We start from the raw sequence: 17,741 nt of genomic DNA on the forward strand, positions 1-17,741 counted from the left end.
GTAATTTTTCTTCTATCCTCCAGTTATAGGACTGTGCGATGCCTGGGTATGTATTGAGCACAATTGGACAAAATGAAGCATTTTCTGGAAATTGCCATATTGGAAAGATAATTTGATTTGACATAACTTAGACGTCATGCATATTGAGAAAAATATTTTTGACAATCTTTTCAATACAGTTATGGATTTGAAGGGTAAAACTAAATATAATACCAAGACTAGAATGAACCTTAAAGAATATTGTAGGCGCAAAGAACTTGAACTAATAGACCGTGGCGGGGGCAAATATTAGAAACCTAAGGCCTAATACACGTTCACAAGGGAACAAAAGTTAGTTGGGTTGAAAAGTCATGATTGCCATGTTCTCATAGAGCGATTACTTCTAACGACATTTGCAGCATTACCAGATCGAATTTGGAATTCGGTCACTGAGTTATGCTAGTTTTTCAAAGATATTTGCTCAACAATATTGAGGATTGAACACCTAGATGTCATGGAACAAAATATACCCATCATTTTATGCAAATTAGAGCGTATATTTCCCCCGGATGGTTTAATCCAATGGAGTATCTCCCAATGTATTTAGTATACGAAGCAAAGGTGGGGGGACCAGTACAATACAGATGGATGTATCCGTTTGAAAGGTACGTCTAGTATAATTTGAATCGTTAATTTTTAAAGATAATAAAATTCTTTTATATTGATGAGATTTTCGAATGATTTAGGTTTCTCAACACTTAAAAGAAGAAGGTCCGCAATAAAGCTCATGTAGAAGGATCTATATGTGAGACATATTTAATTGAGGAGACGTCCACATTTGATTCATATTATTTTGTACCAAATGTTCCATCAAGAAGAACGAGAGTCCCTCGAAATGACGATGGGGGAGATTCTTCATATCCACAAATTTTCATGTTCAATCATCCAAGCCATGCTGCGGGAGCAATGAAAGTCAGGTGGATGGATGAGAAACTATTTGAAGCCGCCAAACTATATGTCTTGTTGAATACTCCGGAGGTCGAACCTTATATCGAGTAAGAATTAAAATTTAAATGAATATATTTATAAGCTTATTCTTAGTTCATATTAAATGATTAATATATCATTTAAAATTTTCAGCATGTACACCAATCTATTGCGTCAACTATATTCAAATATCACAGACGCAGAAATAGACAAAGAAATCGAGAAACATTTTCCTAAATGGTTCCATTATCAAGTATGTTACTTCATATTAGATTATTTTTTAATTAAATTTTAAAAATACATTAAGTTATTCAAATATTTTCTCAGGTTAATTCGAATATTCAAGTTGTTACAGATCCATTAATTCAGAATATAGGATGACGACCGACTTCGAACGTGCGACATTGGTTAATGTATTTCGTGAACGAATATAAATTTCATACCGTCAAATGGAGTACTAGTAGATCTATTGAAAATTTTGGTGTTTGTGTGCCTGGGACAGGGGTTGGATCCTCAAAGACCTATTATTATAGAAAAATTAAAGATATTATTGAACTGGAATATGCAGGCCTACCAATCAAAAAGGTAGTTATGTTCAAATGTGAATGATACGATTCAAGTCCTATGGGAACCAAAATCCACAAAAAGTATGGTATTATCGAGATTCGATCATCAAGAAAGTATAAGAAATAAAATCCTTTCATTTTTGCTTAACAAGCTGAACAAGTGTATTACACGTCATACCCCAGCACTTGCTGTGATAAATGTGATTGGATGGTTGTTATTAAAACAAAGGCACGACCTACAATAACGGCTCCCGAGGCTAATATGGAAGAAACTTTTCAAGAGGATTAAATACTAGAACTCCAGCAAATTGATCAAAATGATGACCTTAGAGGTAGTTTACAAGATTTAAATGGGATAGTCGAGGAAATAGATGTTTCAAATATTATTTAGCAAAAAGAAGATGATGTAGAGGAAGAATCTATATCAGAAGACGATGAAGAAGAGTTATTGTCTGATGACATAGATACTGATGAATTTGTAGAAGAAGATTGATATATTTATAAATACATGTGAATTTAAATATATATATTATGATATAATATCTTTTGTATTTTTTAATGTCTGTGACTTTGTACATTTTATCGTGTTTTTTTGTTTTATGTAATTTCAAAAACAGATATTAGGACATTCATCTCCCGAACCAAGTAGGAGTAGAGGAAGACATCGATCTTATAGGGACACACCTTCCCCAGATTCTAGTAGTGCTGGTTCACAGTCTTCTCATTCTGTTTCCACACATGCTATTCCGTCTACTCCTTTATATCCTCAGCCATCGCACTCACATACTTTCGTTCCCATGCCTTAGTTCCAACAACCATTCCCCTCTATGCTATATCATATGGGTTATACTACATCCCACCCACATTCTACCCACCTGAGAGTGCACCACATTTTGTTCCCTATCCTGGGTCTACTTTTCATCCATAGGAGATTCATATCTATACTCATTTATGCCGATACCACATGCACATCCTTCGACATCTTTTCCTACGTAGAATGTTGACTTGACTCCATCTGAGCCAATTAATACCGACCGAGCTGATCACCGAGTAGAGTTATCCTGTAATCAGAACTGTGATCAGTGAGTATCTTAATTATATTATTTTTAATTAATTTTTTGCAATTTTTTTACATATAAATGCAAACATGATAAATATTGGTTTTACAGTTTTTTTCCCTGAGGTTGGCCCACTAGGTGTACAGTCTAAGATTTGAAAGAGACAGTACACTGAAGCTTGGTTTCATTGGGATGACGTGCTTGAATTAAGACGACGGATGTGGCTAGACGAATTTAGCGTAAGTTTAATTGCAATTCTTAATTTTAGAAAGTTTCAATTTAAAATTGTATACATATTTATTCATTTTTAATTTCTTGTAGAAGGAGTTATAGTGGCAACCCAATGAGAGTGATCGTATATGGATCACTTGAAATAAATCTGGTCGGAGAAGTTTTAGAAATAATTTGAACAAAATTAAAGGAGATGTAGATAAGAGGGAATGGATGGATCCGATGATGCGGCGAGCATTATAAGCCAAATGGGATGAAGATGAATACAAGAAGAGAGTAAAACAAAACAAAAAGAATCGCTTGGATCCATTCATTTCACAAAGAGACAAAGAAGGATGGTAATTAGTTTTTCTACTAATTAAATGTAAATTTTATAAATTTATATAATGGTTTATATTATTTTTTATTTATTTCATATATTTGTCATGCAGGCAAAGGAATTAGACCGCGAACCCAATGAATTTGAGATTTTTAGGAGAACCCACACTCGAAAGAATGATCAAGAACAAGAAATGTGTGTTGATAATAGATCAAAGGCCGTCGCAGTAATTGTATTAAATTTGTACAATTTAATAAACATTACAATTTAATGATTTTTTCTTATTAGTTGATAACGTCAATATTTTAATTTATATAGGAGGCGCTCGAGAGATTAAGTGCAGAGGCATTTTCAGCATCAACCGACGGTAGTGAGTCGTCCTTTCCACCTACAATTGATGAATGTCAGATTTTTTATCAAGCTGTCTTTGGTAGGAACAAGAAGGGTCGTGTCTACGGTCTCGGCTCTCAAGGTAGGCAGTCCTTCCCGATTGGATCTGATAGCAGTTCCAGTGGTTCATATGGTTTGTCGACAGAATTAGAACAAATGAGATTGAGGGTCACTTAGATGAACGGAGAGTTACATTATGCTCAAACCAAGGTCGTCGAGGTGGAAAATCAGTTGCAATCCACTGAGTCTCAGATGAATGCGGACTTTCATTCTGTTTGAACCGAGGTGACAAATGTGAGAAATGAGAATGTGCAGTTGCGTTAGTGGCAACAACAGATGATGGCGTGACAATAGCAGATGAATAGACAAATAATGACATTACAATAACCTGGCTCGTCTTATCAGCAACCTAGACTGTCGATTCAACTAGGACTGCGTAATCAGTTTTTTGATGATGACGAACAAAATGATGATGATTGTAACTGAATATTTATGAATTAATCAGTTTGACTTACAAATTCAGTTTTGTTATTTTAATAATTAATATGAATTTTGATTTTTTTTAAAATAATATATATTTAATTTATAATAATTAATTAAAATAAAATGTTAATTATCATTAATTTCATTTATATATAATTTTTATTTTAAATAAATATAAAAGATAAAAAAATTGAATAATAATTAAATATGAATTTTTTTATAAATATATTTTTATTTATTGTAAATTTTTAAATTTTTTTTAATTTAAGTTAAAAATTTTATTTTTATTTTATCTATTAAAATTATTATAGAAAATAATTTAAAAATTTTGTTTTTTTGTTAGTTTTAAAATTTTTTATTTATATAAATTATTAATAATTTTAAAATTTTTACTTATATTTAATTTTTTTTTATTTTATAGCTGATCAGCGACGAGTTGTTTACTCGTCGCTATTAATTTTTTTTAAAAATAACTGATCAGCGACAGAAATGGGACCTGTCGCTGACCAGCGACGAGTTGGGGCCCATCGTTGAATCCGTCGCAAAACACCCCGTCGCTAAATTTTAGCGACGGATCGGCCCCTGTCGCTAAATCATCGCTAAAAAATTTAGCGACAGATTTTAATGTTTTAGCGATGGCAATTTCCATCGCTAAAACTCTAATTTTTTGTAGTGGACTTATTCATATATAAAATGAGAGTTATGAATAAAGATATGATCATTTATTAATTTATAAAAATATATCATTAATTCCTTATTATACATAATAGATGTTATATAAATCTATTATTATAGCACTAACACTAATACTAACAGATTACATCATATAGACATGATAATAACTTGTGTTATGGCCATTTTATTTACATGGCTCGTGATTCATTCTATTCTGCCCATTTGTTAGTTGGCGTGGATATTAGGTTGTATAGAAAAATATTTTTTCAACTTACTTTTCAATAATTAACTTGCATTTTAGATTTAGAAAAAAACAAAATCTAACTTTTAAATAAATATAAACAAGAGGGATAATCTGTGTTATGTATGTAAAATTAAAAAAATTAAAAGATTTTAAGTAATTATTCGTTTGGTTGATGTTTAACAATTACATTTTAATTTTTAGTCTTTTAAATAAAATTTAAATATGAGAGGGTCTTGCTATAATGATAAAAGTGTTCTTAAAATAATTATAATTGTGTAAGTTGTAAATTCAAATATTATTGCTTACTTAGTTATAAAAGATATTTTATAAATTTGATTTATTAATAGTCATAACATCAAAAGATGATGTTTAATTATATTATAATAACCCATGCTATTTATATACCATAAAATAAATATAAAATTTTAAATAAAAATTCATAGGATGTCATTTGATAGTTATATTTAATTTGTTTTTAAAAAAATTTAAATGACTTATAATTTAAAAAATATAATCTTAAATATTATTAATAGAATTTCTTAACTACTGTTTATGATTATTATATTTTTAATTAATTAATGACAAACTATAATTAAACAACTCAATTATTGAGATATTAAAGAAGTTGGCACGTAAGAGGCTAAGAGCCTATAATATCGTATGCCTATAAAGGTTTTTTTATCTTAAATATATTTCACATATATTAATTGTTTATATAGCTTTTTTAACTCATACATGCAAGTCTTGTATGTTTTAAATAATTACATATGTTTTTGTTCTAATGTATTTATCGTACGATAGATCAACTTGCTCATGTGACACTAACTTTTTTCTTGGGCGACAAACAAATAATATATTGACACAAACTATATTAATAAATTTATAAAAACCTGAAGAATACATATGGTAACACTCAAGGGTGAGTTTGATAGAGTTGGAAAATGAGGATGGAATTCTAATTTCATGGAATTTCAATTCTCACCACAACCCGTAGGAATTCCAATTCATTGATTTTAAGAAAAATATTCACTTTTTGAATGGAATTAAAAAACTATTTGATAAAATTTCTTGGAATTTAGATGGAAAATAAATTCCACCCTCATTTTTCATGTCTATCAAATGCAGATAAACATTTTTTAGTCTTTTGGCTAGAATACTAAAGTGGGTATTTAAATTAACACAAATTGCAATTAAACTTTTTTTTTTTTATAATTTGAGTTACTTATAAAGATATTTTTTGTAGTTTAAAAGTGTCTTTAAAAGTCTCTATGATTTAAAATTTTACTCAAACACCTGGAATTTAAATATATTTTTGAATTTCTATTATTTAAACATGTCAACAGAGGGGTTTTTATAATTTATGTTTTCTTTTGCTTGAATACCTCATTTAAAGACTTTTTAAATTAATTTAATGATGTCTAAAAAAATAAAAAAAAACCTCATTAATTTTTTTTATATAAATAATTTAAATCACATTAATACAATTCACCCTTTAAATTAATAACTTAACTAAAAACTTAAAAAGTGTATTTAATATTAGGTCAAAGATATTTCCAACCCGACCCGCCCAACCTGACAGTTGCGTTGGCAGCAAAACCGCAACCTGACTGTCGTCTGGAAGGGGATTCAAACTTACTGAGGACAAGTTTTGGCGGGAAATCGAGATACTGCTGTTATATAGCCGGTTTTCTGTTATTCTGTTTTCCTTCAACTGAAGAGTTCCGCGGTTTCTCTAAAGCCTCAAATCCGACCTTCAACTGAAGAGTTTCGCTGTTAGGGCTAAGTTCACTCTTCAACTTCTCAGGTGATCTCTGAACTTCGACGTGCAATCTATACGTCGATCGATTTTTCTGATTCTTTTTGTAACGTCGCAATACGCAAGGAATGATGCTGTCCGATTCATTTATTCTTTATCGCTTTCCTGTTTTATTTGCATTTCTTCAAATTAAGTTCTGCTTTGTTTCCATTTCTTCAATTACGTACTACTCTCCTGAACTTGCTTTTGGAGCAGATGAATGATTTTAGAATTGTTTTATTTTTCTAATTTTTAGTTAATATATTTGGCATAAACGACAAATTAATTGGAGGCTACTGCTTCTTTACTGTCAGTTCCTGTAGATCTACTTGTAGGGGTTGAGATTCTCTCGGTTTCTGCATCTGATCAGTCCGTGAGGATAGCCTAGTAACAAGAAATTGTGTTGAAAGTTGTTCACGATTGCGAAAATTTAGATGTATCATTCTCTGCAGTGTTTTATGGAATTTATGCGTACATCTACACCTAAATAAATGGATACTAGAACATGGAAAGAGAACTGAACTCTAACTTACAAACAGTATCGAAAAGGCTTCTAAGAAGATTTTAACTTCCCTATTAATTTTTCTGGTAGAAGTAAGTTTTGGACTATTTAGTGATCGGTGACACGTGTTCAGGACAATGTGCACAAACCAATTACAGGAATAATGAGATATAAATTTTCCTATTTCCACTTTGAAGAATGAATCCTGCACTAACCTTCCTAATGATAATGAGAGACAGAGAAATTTACATCAAGATCTACTGTTGCCGTTTCATTTTTATTTTCATGTTGATAGCTATCTTTATTGAGTTATTTCTCCTAAGTAATTAATGGAATATACTTTTTGATTCTCTAGATTTAAAAAATGTTCCATTATTGTTGTCATTGCATGCCATTCTCAAGTTTGTTTTGAATTTTTTGTCTAACTGATCCACTTCACACGAGTTGCTTGGTTTTTCTAATCTGTGTGCGCATAAATCATGTCATTTCTTTATGTTTCCATATATTTGTATGTGAAGTGGTCTACTCGATTTTTTATAGTTTGCTTTGTTAAAGTGAGCATTTTTTCTTACATTTTCTCTTATCATATTTCTTATCTGTTTTTTTGCTTAGTCAAGTTCTTTTATTTTTATTTCCGTAGGTCTTGCAAGAGTCGGCCTGATAGCATGGATGATAAGGTAGAGAGAGAGAGAGAGAGAGGCTTTGGTTAATTTTAAATTTTCTAATGACAACCTCTCTTGCAATCTGTGATGCTGCTTGATTGACAGTACATAGGTATTGAGAAGATTGCAGAAGGAGGCTATGGTGTGGTTTACAAATGTTTTGATACTGTGAATGCAAAAATAGTCGCCGTTAAGAAGATTATCGTCCCTGATGATCTCAATGGTACCCCAAGCTGGTTAATAAGGGAAGTCTCTATTCTGAAAGAGATGGAGCATGATAACATTGTCAGGTTAACTCCTCACTTTACATGACAAAGCGTAATAATTTCCCTTATTTCTTCTTAGGTAGTTTCATTTTTGTGGTACCACTTGTTTTCTATTGGTTTTACCTTGTTCACAGGTTGTATACCTTTTTTTTATAATTTTATTATCAAGTATGCATATGTTGAACCCCTATTTTCAGTCATCTCTTGGATTTTAGGCATTTCCTGATTAATTTTACTTGTATGGGGCCTGATATATATATATCTCTTGTTATGTGATGAGATCTGTAACAGGTTGCTGGATGTCTTGAACAAAGACAACACTGTTTATCTTGTGTTTGAGTATCTGGACCTTGATCTCTTTTCATTTATGATGAGAACAGAGCTACCTAGGAATTCACATGTCATAAAAGTGGGTGAGATCTATCATATGATGTGAATGCTCGTGGTTTTCCATTTTGTGTTATGAGATTATTGTAAGAACCTTTAGGCATGGACATTGGAATCAGTAACAGAATGTCGTTGTCTCAGTAGAAAATGATACTTTCTGTCTTGCAACTGTTTCCAAAAACAGGGTTAAAGCAATGGAGACATTTGGCACTCAATGCTTGTCACATCACATTGTTTAATTGCAGTATGTTAGCAAACAAGACCGAGAAAATGTTGGAAAATTATCTGATTACATTCTTTTTCAGTATTTTTAATGTAACTGACTCAACTAACAATAACAAGTATAGAGTAGGAGGTATGTATAAATTCCCAGAGACTTAAAGTCCAAATAATGTAACAAATTTCCAGCTAACTTCAAAGGGGAAGTGCATGCGGACACAGTGCTAGATCATAGATGTCCAAAGCATGCCAGAGGCTTCCCTAGGCTTAAGGCTCAACTGAGGGTGCCTCACTCTATGAGGCACAGGCCTAGGCTCTAAGGTGTGTGCCCCATGCTGAGGAGCAAGGCACATGCCTTTTGTGCCTATGTCATAATTTTTTTGTTGGACTTGTTTAAATCTGACCTGTAATAACTAAGAAAAAAATTAAAAGAAATTCAAGAAAATATAAAAACACCGCATTAGCTATCTAGCAAGTGTGTGCCTCACATCCAAAAGGCTCATGCCTACGCCTAGTGCCTTGCACCTCACATCGAGGCTCCAAAAACTCCTGTACCTCAGTGCCCCTTGAGTCTTTGACAGCTATTTGCTAGATTAAAATACTATGTAAACCATTAAGTGGTTAATGTTTCATATGGTTTATGATGAAAATTATAATGCTATTAATTAGCTATAAACAATTTACTTGTTGCTTCATTTTTCTACCATCTCCTTGCAGGACTATCTGCGCCAGATTCTTTGTGGTGTAGCTTACTGTCATGCACATAAGGTTCTTCACCGAGATTTAAAACCTCCGAATTTGCTGATAGATATGCGCACAAACAGAGTGAAGCTGGCAGATTTTGGATTTTCTAGAGTAGTTGCCATTCCCTTGAAGTCATATACCAATTGGGTATATTAATAACCACATATTACCATTCTTAGCCTGCTTTTAGCTTTAATCTGCTTTCTCTACTGCTGACTTGCTGTTGGATTATCAGCTTGGTTTGTTGTAGGACTAATTTAAGAATTATGCTGTTGGTTACTTACTCTCTCCCCCCGCCCCCCCACCACACAAAACACCAAAAAAAAAAAAAAAAAAAAAGAATTATGCTGTTTGTTGTGTGCTTTCTTTTTTCTTTTTCCCTTTTTTCTGACAATATAGTCAAATTCCCAGTGGATGTAACATTTCATTTTCCTGTTCCTAATTTTGTTATTTTGTAATCATACAAATAATACATCGGGTGGCATGCATGTTTCACTTATCATTAGCACTTCCAGAGTATGTGATAACAAACTCATGGATTCCAACCCTTTAAAATTGGAAAAAGGAGAAGAAAAAATAGAAAATTTTAGGGCCTGTTTAGTTGTAGAGAAGATTTTCTAATTTTTCAACTCCAATTTACAACTGAACAGACTCTCAACTTGTAATGTTCCAAAAACCAATAGCATTCATTTCCAGAAAATTTAGAGAACATCTTTTTGATGTTTTCCAACTCAGTATAAAGTTGAAAATTAGAAAATTGAGTTTTCTGTTTTCTAATTTGAGATTCAATAGAAAATTGGAATTGGAAAATGAGAAAATGCTGTCTACAACTAAACAAGACCTTATGTTTTGCTTATTTTGTTAATGAAAGATCCAGATTCTCTTCATTTTTGATACATCCAACTTACAATTTGAACTCTCCTTCCCCTTCTTCAACCTTCAATCAGGTTTAAGTACTTTCTTTCCATCATGAAATTCTCTAACTGCAATTTACAGTGGGGGTTCCTTTTCTCAAAATTTTGGCCATCTCTACAGGTAGGAACTCCTGGGTACAGAGCTCCAGAACTTTTGCTTGGCTCACGACAATACTCTTCTGCCGTTGATATCTGGTCCGTGGGCTGCATATTCGGTGAGATGGTGCTCTGCGGGTCTCTTTTTACTGGCGAGACCGACTTTAGTCAGCTGCTCTCAATATTTAGGTATCATGCATAGCTTAATAAGTCCTTTAGAATTATTTTGCAATAACATATTAAGCCTTAATCCCACTTCATGATTTTCTAACTAGAATTATATAGTGCAATAGTCTGAAAATAGATTTCTTCATTTAGCATTTTGGGCACACCAAATGAAGAAAATTGGCCAGGAGTGTCCTCTTTATCAGAAGAGATTAGTTATCTACCCAAGGTCAATCCTAAGGTAATTCTTCCATGATGGGTGCTTTCTTCAGTCTTCTAAATCTTTCTGGACATTGAAATGAGTTTAATTACTTTACTGCCTTGCCAGGATCCGGCAAAGGTGTTCCAGGGTCTCGAACCTGCTGGAGTTGATCTTCTCTCTGTAAGTTTAATTTACTAAAAGTACAGTCTAGAGTAAAGGCTTCAGAGCCATGTATTGGATCTACATCCCCATATTACTCCATGTAAAATTGTAAATTCAGTAATTTAACAATAATGTGTTTTATATGTAGCAGAAAATGCTGTGTCTGGATCCAAGTAAAAGAATTACTGCTCGTGATGCGCTCAAGCACGAGTATCTCATCACTTAGCCTGTTGTCAATTTGACATTCCCCTCATCCTCGTCTCCCTGTTATGTTGATAGACACAATCACTAGATTTTCATCTGAATAAGCAGGTGGAAAATTGATCTACCCCTCCTTGTTTGAACCACCAAAATCTCTCCTAACTTTGCAGCCATCATTCTTTTAGACTGTAAGGTACTTCATTCATCACCCAATTGTCACAGTTGCTGGTACAGTAGTACTTCTGTGAAAATTATGTCAGTTTTTGCTCCGACTCTGACATGAATGGATGGATGTGTAGAGAATTACTATTTTTTTGATTATGCTGATTTCATAGATTTTTGAAATCCTGAATAAGTCAATATCTATTTCTCAAAATATGTAACAGTGAGCTCCTGGCTATATTTTTTCAAAAAATAATGTTATTTATACAAACAAATTCCCAAAATACTAGCTTGACGAAATTGTTTCACAAATTACTACTCCTTACAGAGTTGAGTGTTAGCATAGTAATAATTATCAAAAGAATTAGTTGTGATGAAATTAAGAGGTGTTAAATTGTTATCTTACTCGCTAGCAGGGGAATGATATCTGTGTTCGCAATTAATGCCATTGCTATTGTTGTGCATTTGAACAACTACAATAGCTAAATTTAGTAAAAAAAGTAGTAGAGAATCATTTAATGGTAATATGAGATCTTGTTTTCTTGGTAATTTAACTAATTAGATAAGGCCACCAATCCTAAAGACTTTTTTTTTTCGTGTCACTTTTGGAAAGCTTGGAGCTTTTCTTTATTTTTGAAAACTTGAGGACCTTTCTATCAATTTTAGAAATTTAAAGATGTCCTCAATAATATTCAAAACTTAAAGACTATTCAATTTTAGGGGTTAAAAGAGTAAAAATTAAGATATAAAGGTTCAATTCTCAAGTTTACCTAGATGAGTAGTCCTTTGAATACCCTTAATGTAGAGTTAACATGGTATTATTGCAAAACTTTTATTTGTCATAAAAAAATATTATTACAAAAAAAAAAAAAAAAAAACATTGTTGTGATGATCATTGTCACATAGAAGCAAATTAGAGTTTGGGTAGATTATGAAAGTGTCATTGTCTAGAGGAATTGGAATAAATTATTTTGACCTAAAACTATTGATGGTGATATTTTTATAATTTGTCAGAAATTCTTTTCACAATATTGTTGTTTTTAATATTAAATTGGTTTTCTGGTTATAAAAATTTATTAATCTTACTTATTCACTGATGTTGTCATTTAAATTACTAGAATAATTAAAAAGTACAATTAATATATTAAATTAAATTTAATGCGACGGAGCGTCACGCTGGACAGCCTCGACTTGCAGGAGTAGGAGAAATTAAATCACAGAATTGAAGACTCAATTCTCAAACTGAACGAGAATTTGAGTGGGAAATACCGTTAATTATGTTCCCGGTTTTCACCTTTTTCTTTTCAAGGCTCCATAAAAAAGTCTCAAACTAGACCTTCAAATTCAATCAAAGAGTTTCGCAGTTAGGGCTACAATCACTCTTCAACTTCCTTAGGTGATCTCTGAACTTCAAGTCACACCTTCCATCTGTGGACCCATTTTCCTGATTCCTTTTGTAAAACGCAATACGCATGGATTCTTCGCCATAACGATCCTGTCTCGTCGTTTCTTCATTCTCGATACCTTTCCTTTTTTGTTTGCTTTTCTTCAAGTTAGGTTCAGTCACTCGTGGTTTATCTTTCTCTTTTGGTTGCCAGTTTCTGTTTACAGTTCTTCGGTTTTCCTTTAATATGCTTTGGAGTAGATGAATTTGACTTTACAATTAATTTCTTTTTTCTTTCTGGTGCGAAACTATTGCTTCTTCCGCTGTCTGTTCTTGTAAATTTACTTGTACGGATTGAGATTCTTATGGTTTCTGCTTCTGATCGATAGGTCAGGATAGCCTGGTAACAAGAAATTGTGTTGAAATTTGTCCTTGATTGCCAAGATTTAGATGCATTATTCCTTGCAGTATTTTATGTGTGCATCTACACCTGAATAAATGGATGCTAGAATCCGAAAGCATAACTGAGCCCTGACTTATGGACTGTTAATTAGAAAAGGCTTGTAAGAAGATTTTTGCTCATTGAATGATCGATAACACGTGTTTAGGACAATGTGCATAAATTAATGACAAGTGTTGTGTCCTCATTAAAAGTTTAAGATTTCGAAATATTTTTTTTGGATTAAAAGACATAATTTTTTTATACGCAAAGAATCCCATACAAATGTATAAATTAGATAATTTCGATATCTAATTTTTTTTTAAGAAAATAATAAATAATTATATATAAGAAATTTTAATTCTAAAATAGTTTTGTAATATTAGGATAAATGTTATCCATAAAAGATAGACGCTATCTATAATAATTATAATTTCAATTAGATTAAGGATAATTGAGATTAGAGATGAGAAATGGGCAAATCGGGCTAGGTGACCCACATCCACTTGGCCCACCCATTTGGTGGGCTGGGCCGAATTTGGCCCACGAGGGAGATGGGCCAGGTTGGGTTGGGCCAGAGAAATGGAAATTTAGGCTCAGCACGGCTCTGTGATCTTTAATAAATGGGCCAAAACGAGCCAGGTTGGGTCGTGGGCTTGCTGGGCAAGACTGGCCCGTGTGATTGGCTATCTGAACCAGCCCATGAGTCATTTATTTTTAATTTTTTAAACATAATTTTTTAAATAATTTTTTTATTTTTTTCTAAAATATAATTAATATTTTTTAAAATATGTTTACATGTAAACATTGTTTACTTATAATTTTTATGTTTACAAAAATAATTTTACAAGTAAACATAATTTTACAAACATAATCTTTACTGTAAACATTATGTTTACAAAAATAATTATGTTTACAAACATTATAGTAAATATTACAGTAAAATTATGTTTATAAATATAATTTTATAAAAATAATAAATATTATATTTACAAACATTACAGTAAACACTATAATAAAATTATATTTACAGTAAACATAATTTTTAATTATTATGTTTAAAATATGTCATAATTTTTTAAATATTTTTTTATTTTTTGATGGGCCGAGCCGAGCTGCAGGCCACATATTGCTGGCCCGGCTCGGCTCTCATTTTGCTGGGCAGGCTGGCTCAGCCCGTTTGCTACAGTAACGGGCCGGGTAATGAGGCGGGCCGGCCTATGGGTCACCCGGCCCATTTCTCATCTCTAATCGAGATAAGTGTTATTTGTAATAATTTGAGATTAATTAAGATTATTTTATAACTCTTCAAACACTCATTATTAAAAAAGTACGATGTCTTTTATATTAATTTTAATATAGTTTCTTTTATTATATTTAGTGTCTGATCAGAATATTTGCACAATGATTTCCTTTATTCTTTGATTATTTTCTTATTTTTATAGATTTAATTAATTTATTGATAATATTTTTAATTAAATAAATTTATTATTATATTTCGAGGAGAATCAATTTTTCTGCCTTGACATTCCTAACGAAAAAGACAGGAAAAGATAGCATACAAAAATTTATTGTCGCTACTACTATTTCATCTTTATTTAGGTGTCGACGGCAGTCTTATTCAGTTCTAATTTTCTAACCAAAAAAAAAATCTTTTTGTTAAAATGGGTAAAATCTTTTTGTTAACTGCAATTTACTCTGGGATTCGTTTTCTTACACTTTTGGCGATCTCTACAGGTAGGAACTCCCTTGTACAGGGCTCCAGAACTTTTCCTAATGCTCTTCCGCCATTGATATCCGGTCTGTAGGTTCCATATTTTGTGAGTTTGGTAATCTGGCGGCACCCTTTTTATGGCCGGACTGAATTTGTTGTGCTGCTCTCAATATTTATTTAGGTGTCATACATAGCCTATAAAGCCCACTAGAATTATAGACTTATATAATGCAATGATCTGAAAATAGATTTCTTTCTTTGTGTAGGGTTTTGGGCACACCAGAGGAAGAAGCTTGGCCAGGAGTGACCACTGACCTCTTTATCGGAACAGATCAATTATCTACCCAAGAGCAGACCTACGGTAATTCTTCCTTGATGATGGGTGCTTTCTTCACTCCTCTGTTCTTTCTGGATACTTAACATAAGTTTTACTTTACTGCATTGGCAGGATCTGGCACTGGAGTTCCAGGGTCTTGAACCTGCTGCTGGAGTTGATCTTCTCTCTGTAAGTTTAATTTACCATGCATGAGCAAGCATGTGTAATAAGATGAACTGGCCATTCATTAGGATATAATAACAACTCCAGAAAATACATGCTTCACAAACAAGTGTTGGATTTCAAGCTCCATATAATTATTCGAAGGCGCTTTAACAATAATGTAATTATTACTGCTCGTGATGCGCTCAAGCATGAATATTTCACTAGTCTGCAATCAACTTGACATTTCCATGGTCTGGTCTTCGTCTCCCAATCACCATAGCTTTGTCATCAGAATAAACAAGTGGTAAATCGATGTACCCCTTCTTGTTTGAACTATCAAAACTCCCAAAACTTTGCAGCCATCACCCTCTGTCTGTGAATGGCTAGTGTAGAGAACCACATTTTTGGTTCTTTTTTTTTCTTGCTCGGCAAACAAATTATATCAAGAACAAAAACAAAACCAAATTACATAGGATGGAAGAGCAAGAGCAAGGTCTCAGTGGCCATAACTTGCTCTGCCATACAAATGCTTGTTAATGATTAACAATATAACACATTCATTAATATATGCTTAATATAACCCTTCTCTCTCTATTTCTGGCCGCTCGAAGGAGAAGGAATCCCCCTGGATTCCACTTCCAAAGCCCACACCGTTTATTCTCTCTCTCTCTCCCTCCCTCTGTTAATCAACATATTGAGCCCATTTATTCTTTCTTTGTTAAAATCTCTCTTCCTTTACCTACTACTGCGCACCAAATGAATCTGAAGCAAAATTCCCAAACAGAAGATGAAAGCAAAAGAAGCACAGAAAGAAGAGGGTTGGGTTGGCGGCAAACCTGATGGATGGGTCTGGGCTGGCAAACCCACATCTGAGTTCCCAAACCAAAAGAAGTTGAGAAGAAGAGGGGTTGGGTTTGGACTAGATCGAATTGCTGAGAAAAAAACCTCTCTTCCTTCGTCACCTTCGCCCACTTTTTCACCGCCATTTTTTCGGGTCAAGAGAAAGATTTTCTTTTGAATGATGTATATTATTTTTATACATCTTGAATTACAGAAGAGAGTATAATGACTAAAATACCCTGCGCCTCTCCATGCGCTTTATGAGAGATATTTTTGTCATTGATATACCTTTGTATAGTCCAAAATATACATAAAGATGATTCAATAGCATTACTCTTTTCTTTATAGGCAATGGGTCAAAAGCAAGTTGACGTCACAACTTTTGTTGATCGGGCTGTTGAGACAGAAATACTTTATCCTAATGGAGCAATAATTTGTTAGAAAAGCCAGCGTAAAATATTATTTATGTGGGTTAAATTACACAAATAGTAATTAAATTTTGCATTAAGGTAAAAAAGATAATTAAATTTTAATTAATAATAAAAATATCACTGAATTTTAGTTTTGTATACAAGTGTATAACTATCTTTAGTTAGTTACTCTTAAGAATTAAATCTAGCCCAAAAATTAAATAATTATTGATTTTATACTAAAGTACATAAATATTATTAAATTTTATACTAAAATATAAAAAGTATTACTAATTTTTTTATGACGTGAAGTTTTAATATCATATAAGAGTCTACATTATTAGTCATGTTAATATTTTATTAATTTCTTTTAACAACAATTGATGATGACAATTTACACATAAAAAATTACATACAAAACTAAAGTTCAATGATTTTTTTTATCTTAATAAAAAATTTATTAATCTTTTTAATACAAATTAAAATTTAATAATCTTTTTATAGGTTAGTGTAAAATTTAATTACTATTTTTATAATTTAATATAGTTATCCCATAAAAAGTATGTGCAGTTAGAAAATATTATTTTTTTAATACTCCTTTTTATGGTGAATTACATTGATATGCCTTGATATTTGATAAAATCCAAGGGACACCCTTATAATTTAAAACATTTAAATTAATTTTTTTGAGGTTAAATTTCCTCCATCTTTTTTTTTTTTTTTATTGTCATGAATTTTCGCTTGATTAATTCTCTGGAGCAAATGTCCTTCTTTCCTGATGCATTCTCATATTAATCCGACTATAAACATAATTTATACACACTCAAAACAAATTTTTTGAAAATAAGTTCCTTCTTTATAGATTTTCTTTACAATGTGCGGACGAATTCTAAAAAAAAAAAAAAAAAAAAAAATATGATATAACACACCATAACTTTGCCTCTCCAAAATAACAACTTATCTTTCAGCATTAAATGCAAATGCAGCCTTTTAAAACATCATTGAAATTTAAACTTTCGAAGCCCTGTTATCCTTCTTCTTATACTTTACTGTTGAACCATGCC

At 32.1% G+C, this 17,741-nt stretch overlaps 1 protein-coding gene across 1 annotated transcript; it reads left to right on the forward strand.

Moving 5' to 3' along the window:
• The first annotated feature begins 6,655 nt into the window (after positions 1-6,655).
• On the forward strand, positions 6,656-11,491 carry LOC127809636 (cell division control protein 2 homolog). Its single transcript, XM_052348591.1, has 9 exons — positions 6,656-6,736; positions 7,870-7,906; positions 7,997-8,181; positions 8,449-8,566; positions 9,481-9,654; positions 10,543-10,706; positions 10,836-10,923; positions 11,011-11,064; positions 11,195-11,491. The coding sequence occupies exons 2-9, from the start codon at positions 7,895-7,897 to the stop codon at positions 11,270-11,272; spliced, it is 873 nt and encodes a 290-aa protein (XP_052204551.1). The 5' UTR covers positions 6,656-6,736; positions 7,870-7,894; the 3' UTR covers positions 11,273-11,491.
• Positions 11,492-17,741: the final 6,250 nt, after the last annotated feature.

Source organism: Diospyros lotus, chromosome 9, assembly GCF_014633365.1.
Source record: "Diospyros lotus cultivar Yz01 chromosome 9, ASM1463336v1, whole genome shotgun sequence".
NCBI lineage: Eukaryota > Viridiplantae > Streptophyta > Magnoliopsida > Ericales > Ebenaceae > Diospyros > Diospyros lotus.

Excerpts from the sequence above, each read along its gene's own strand:
- LOC127809636 (XM_052348591.1), top strand. Across the intron at positions 8,182-8,448 it reads GAGCATGATAACATTGTCAG|GTTGCTGGATGTCTTGAACA; the intron begins GTTAACTCCTCA and ends GATCTGTAACAG. Across the intron at positions 8,567-9,480 it reads GGAATTCACATGTCATAAAA|GACTATCTGCGCCAGATTCT; the intron begins GTGGGTGAGATC and ends ATCTCCTTGCAG.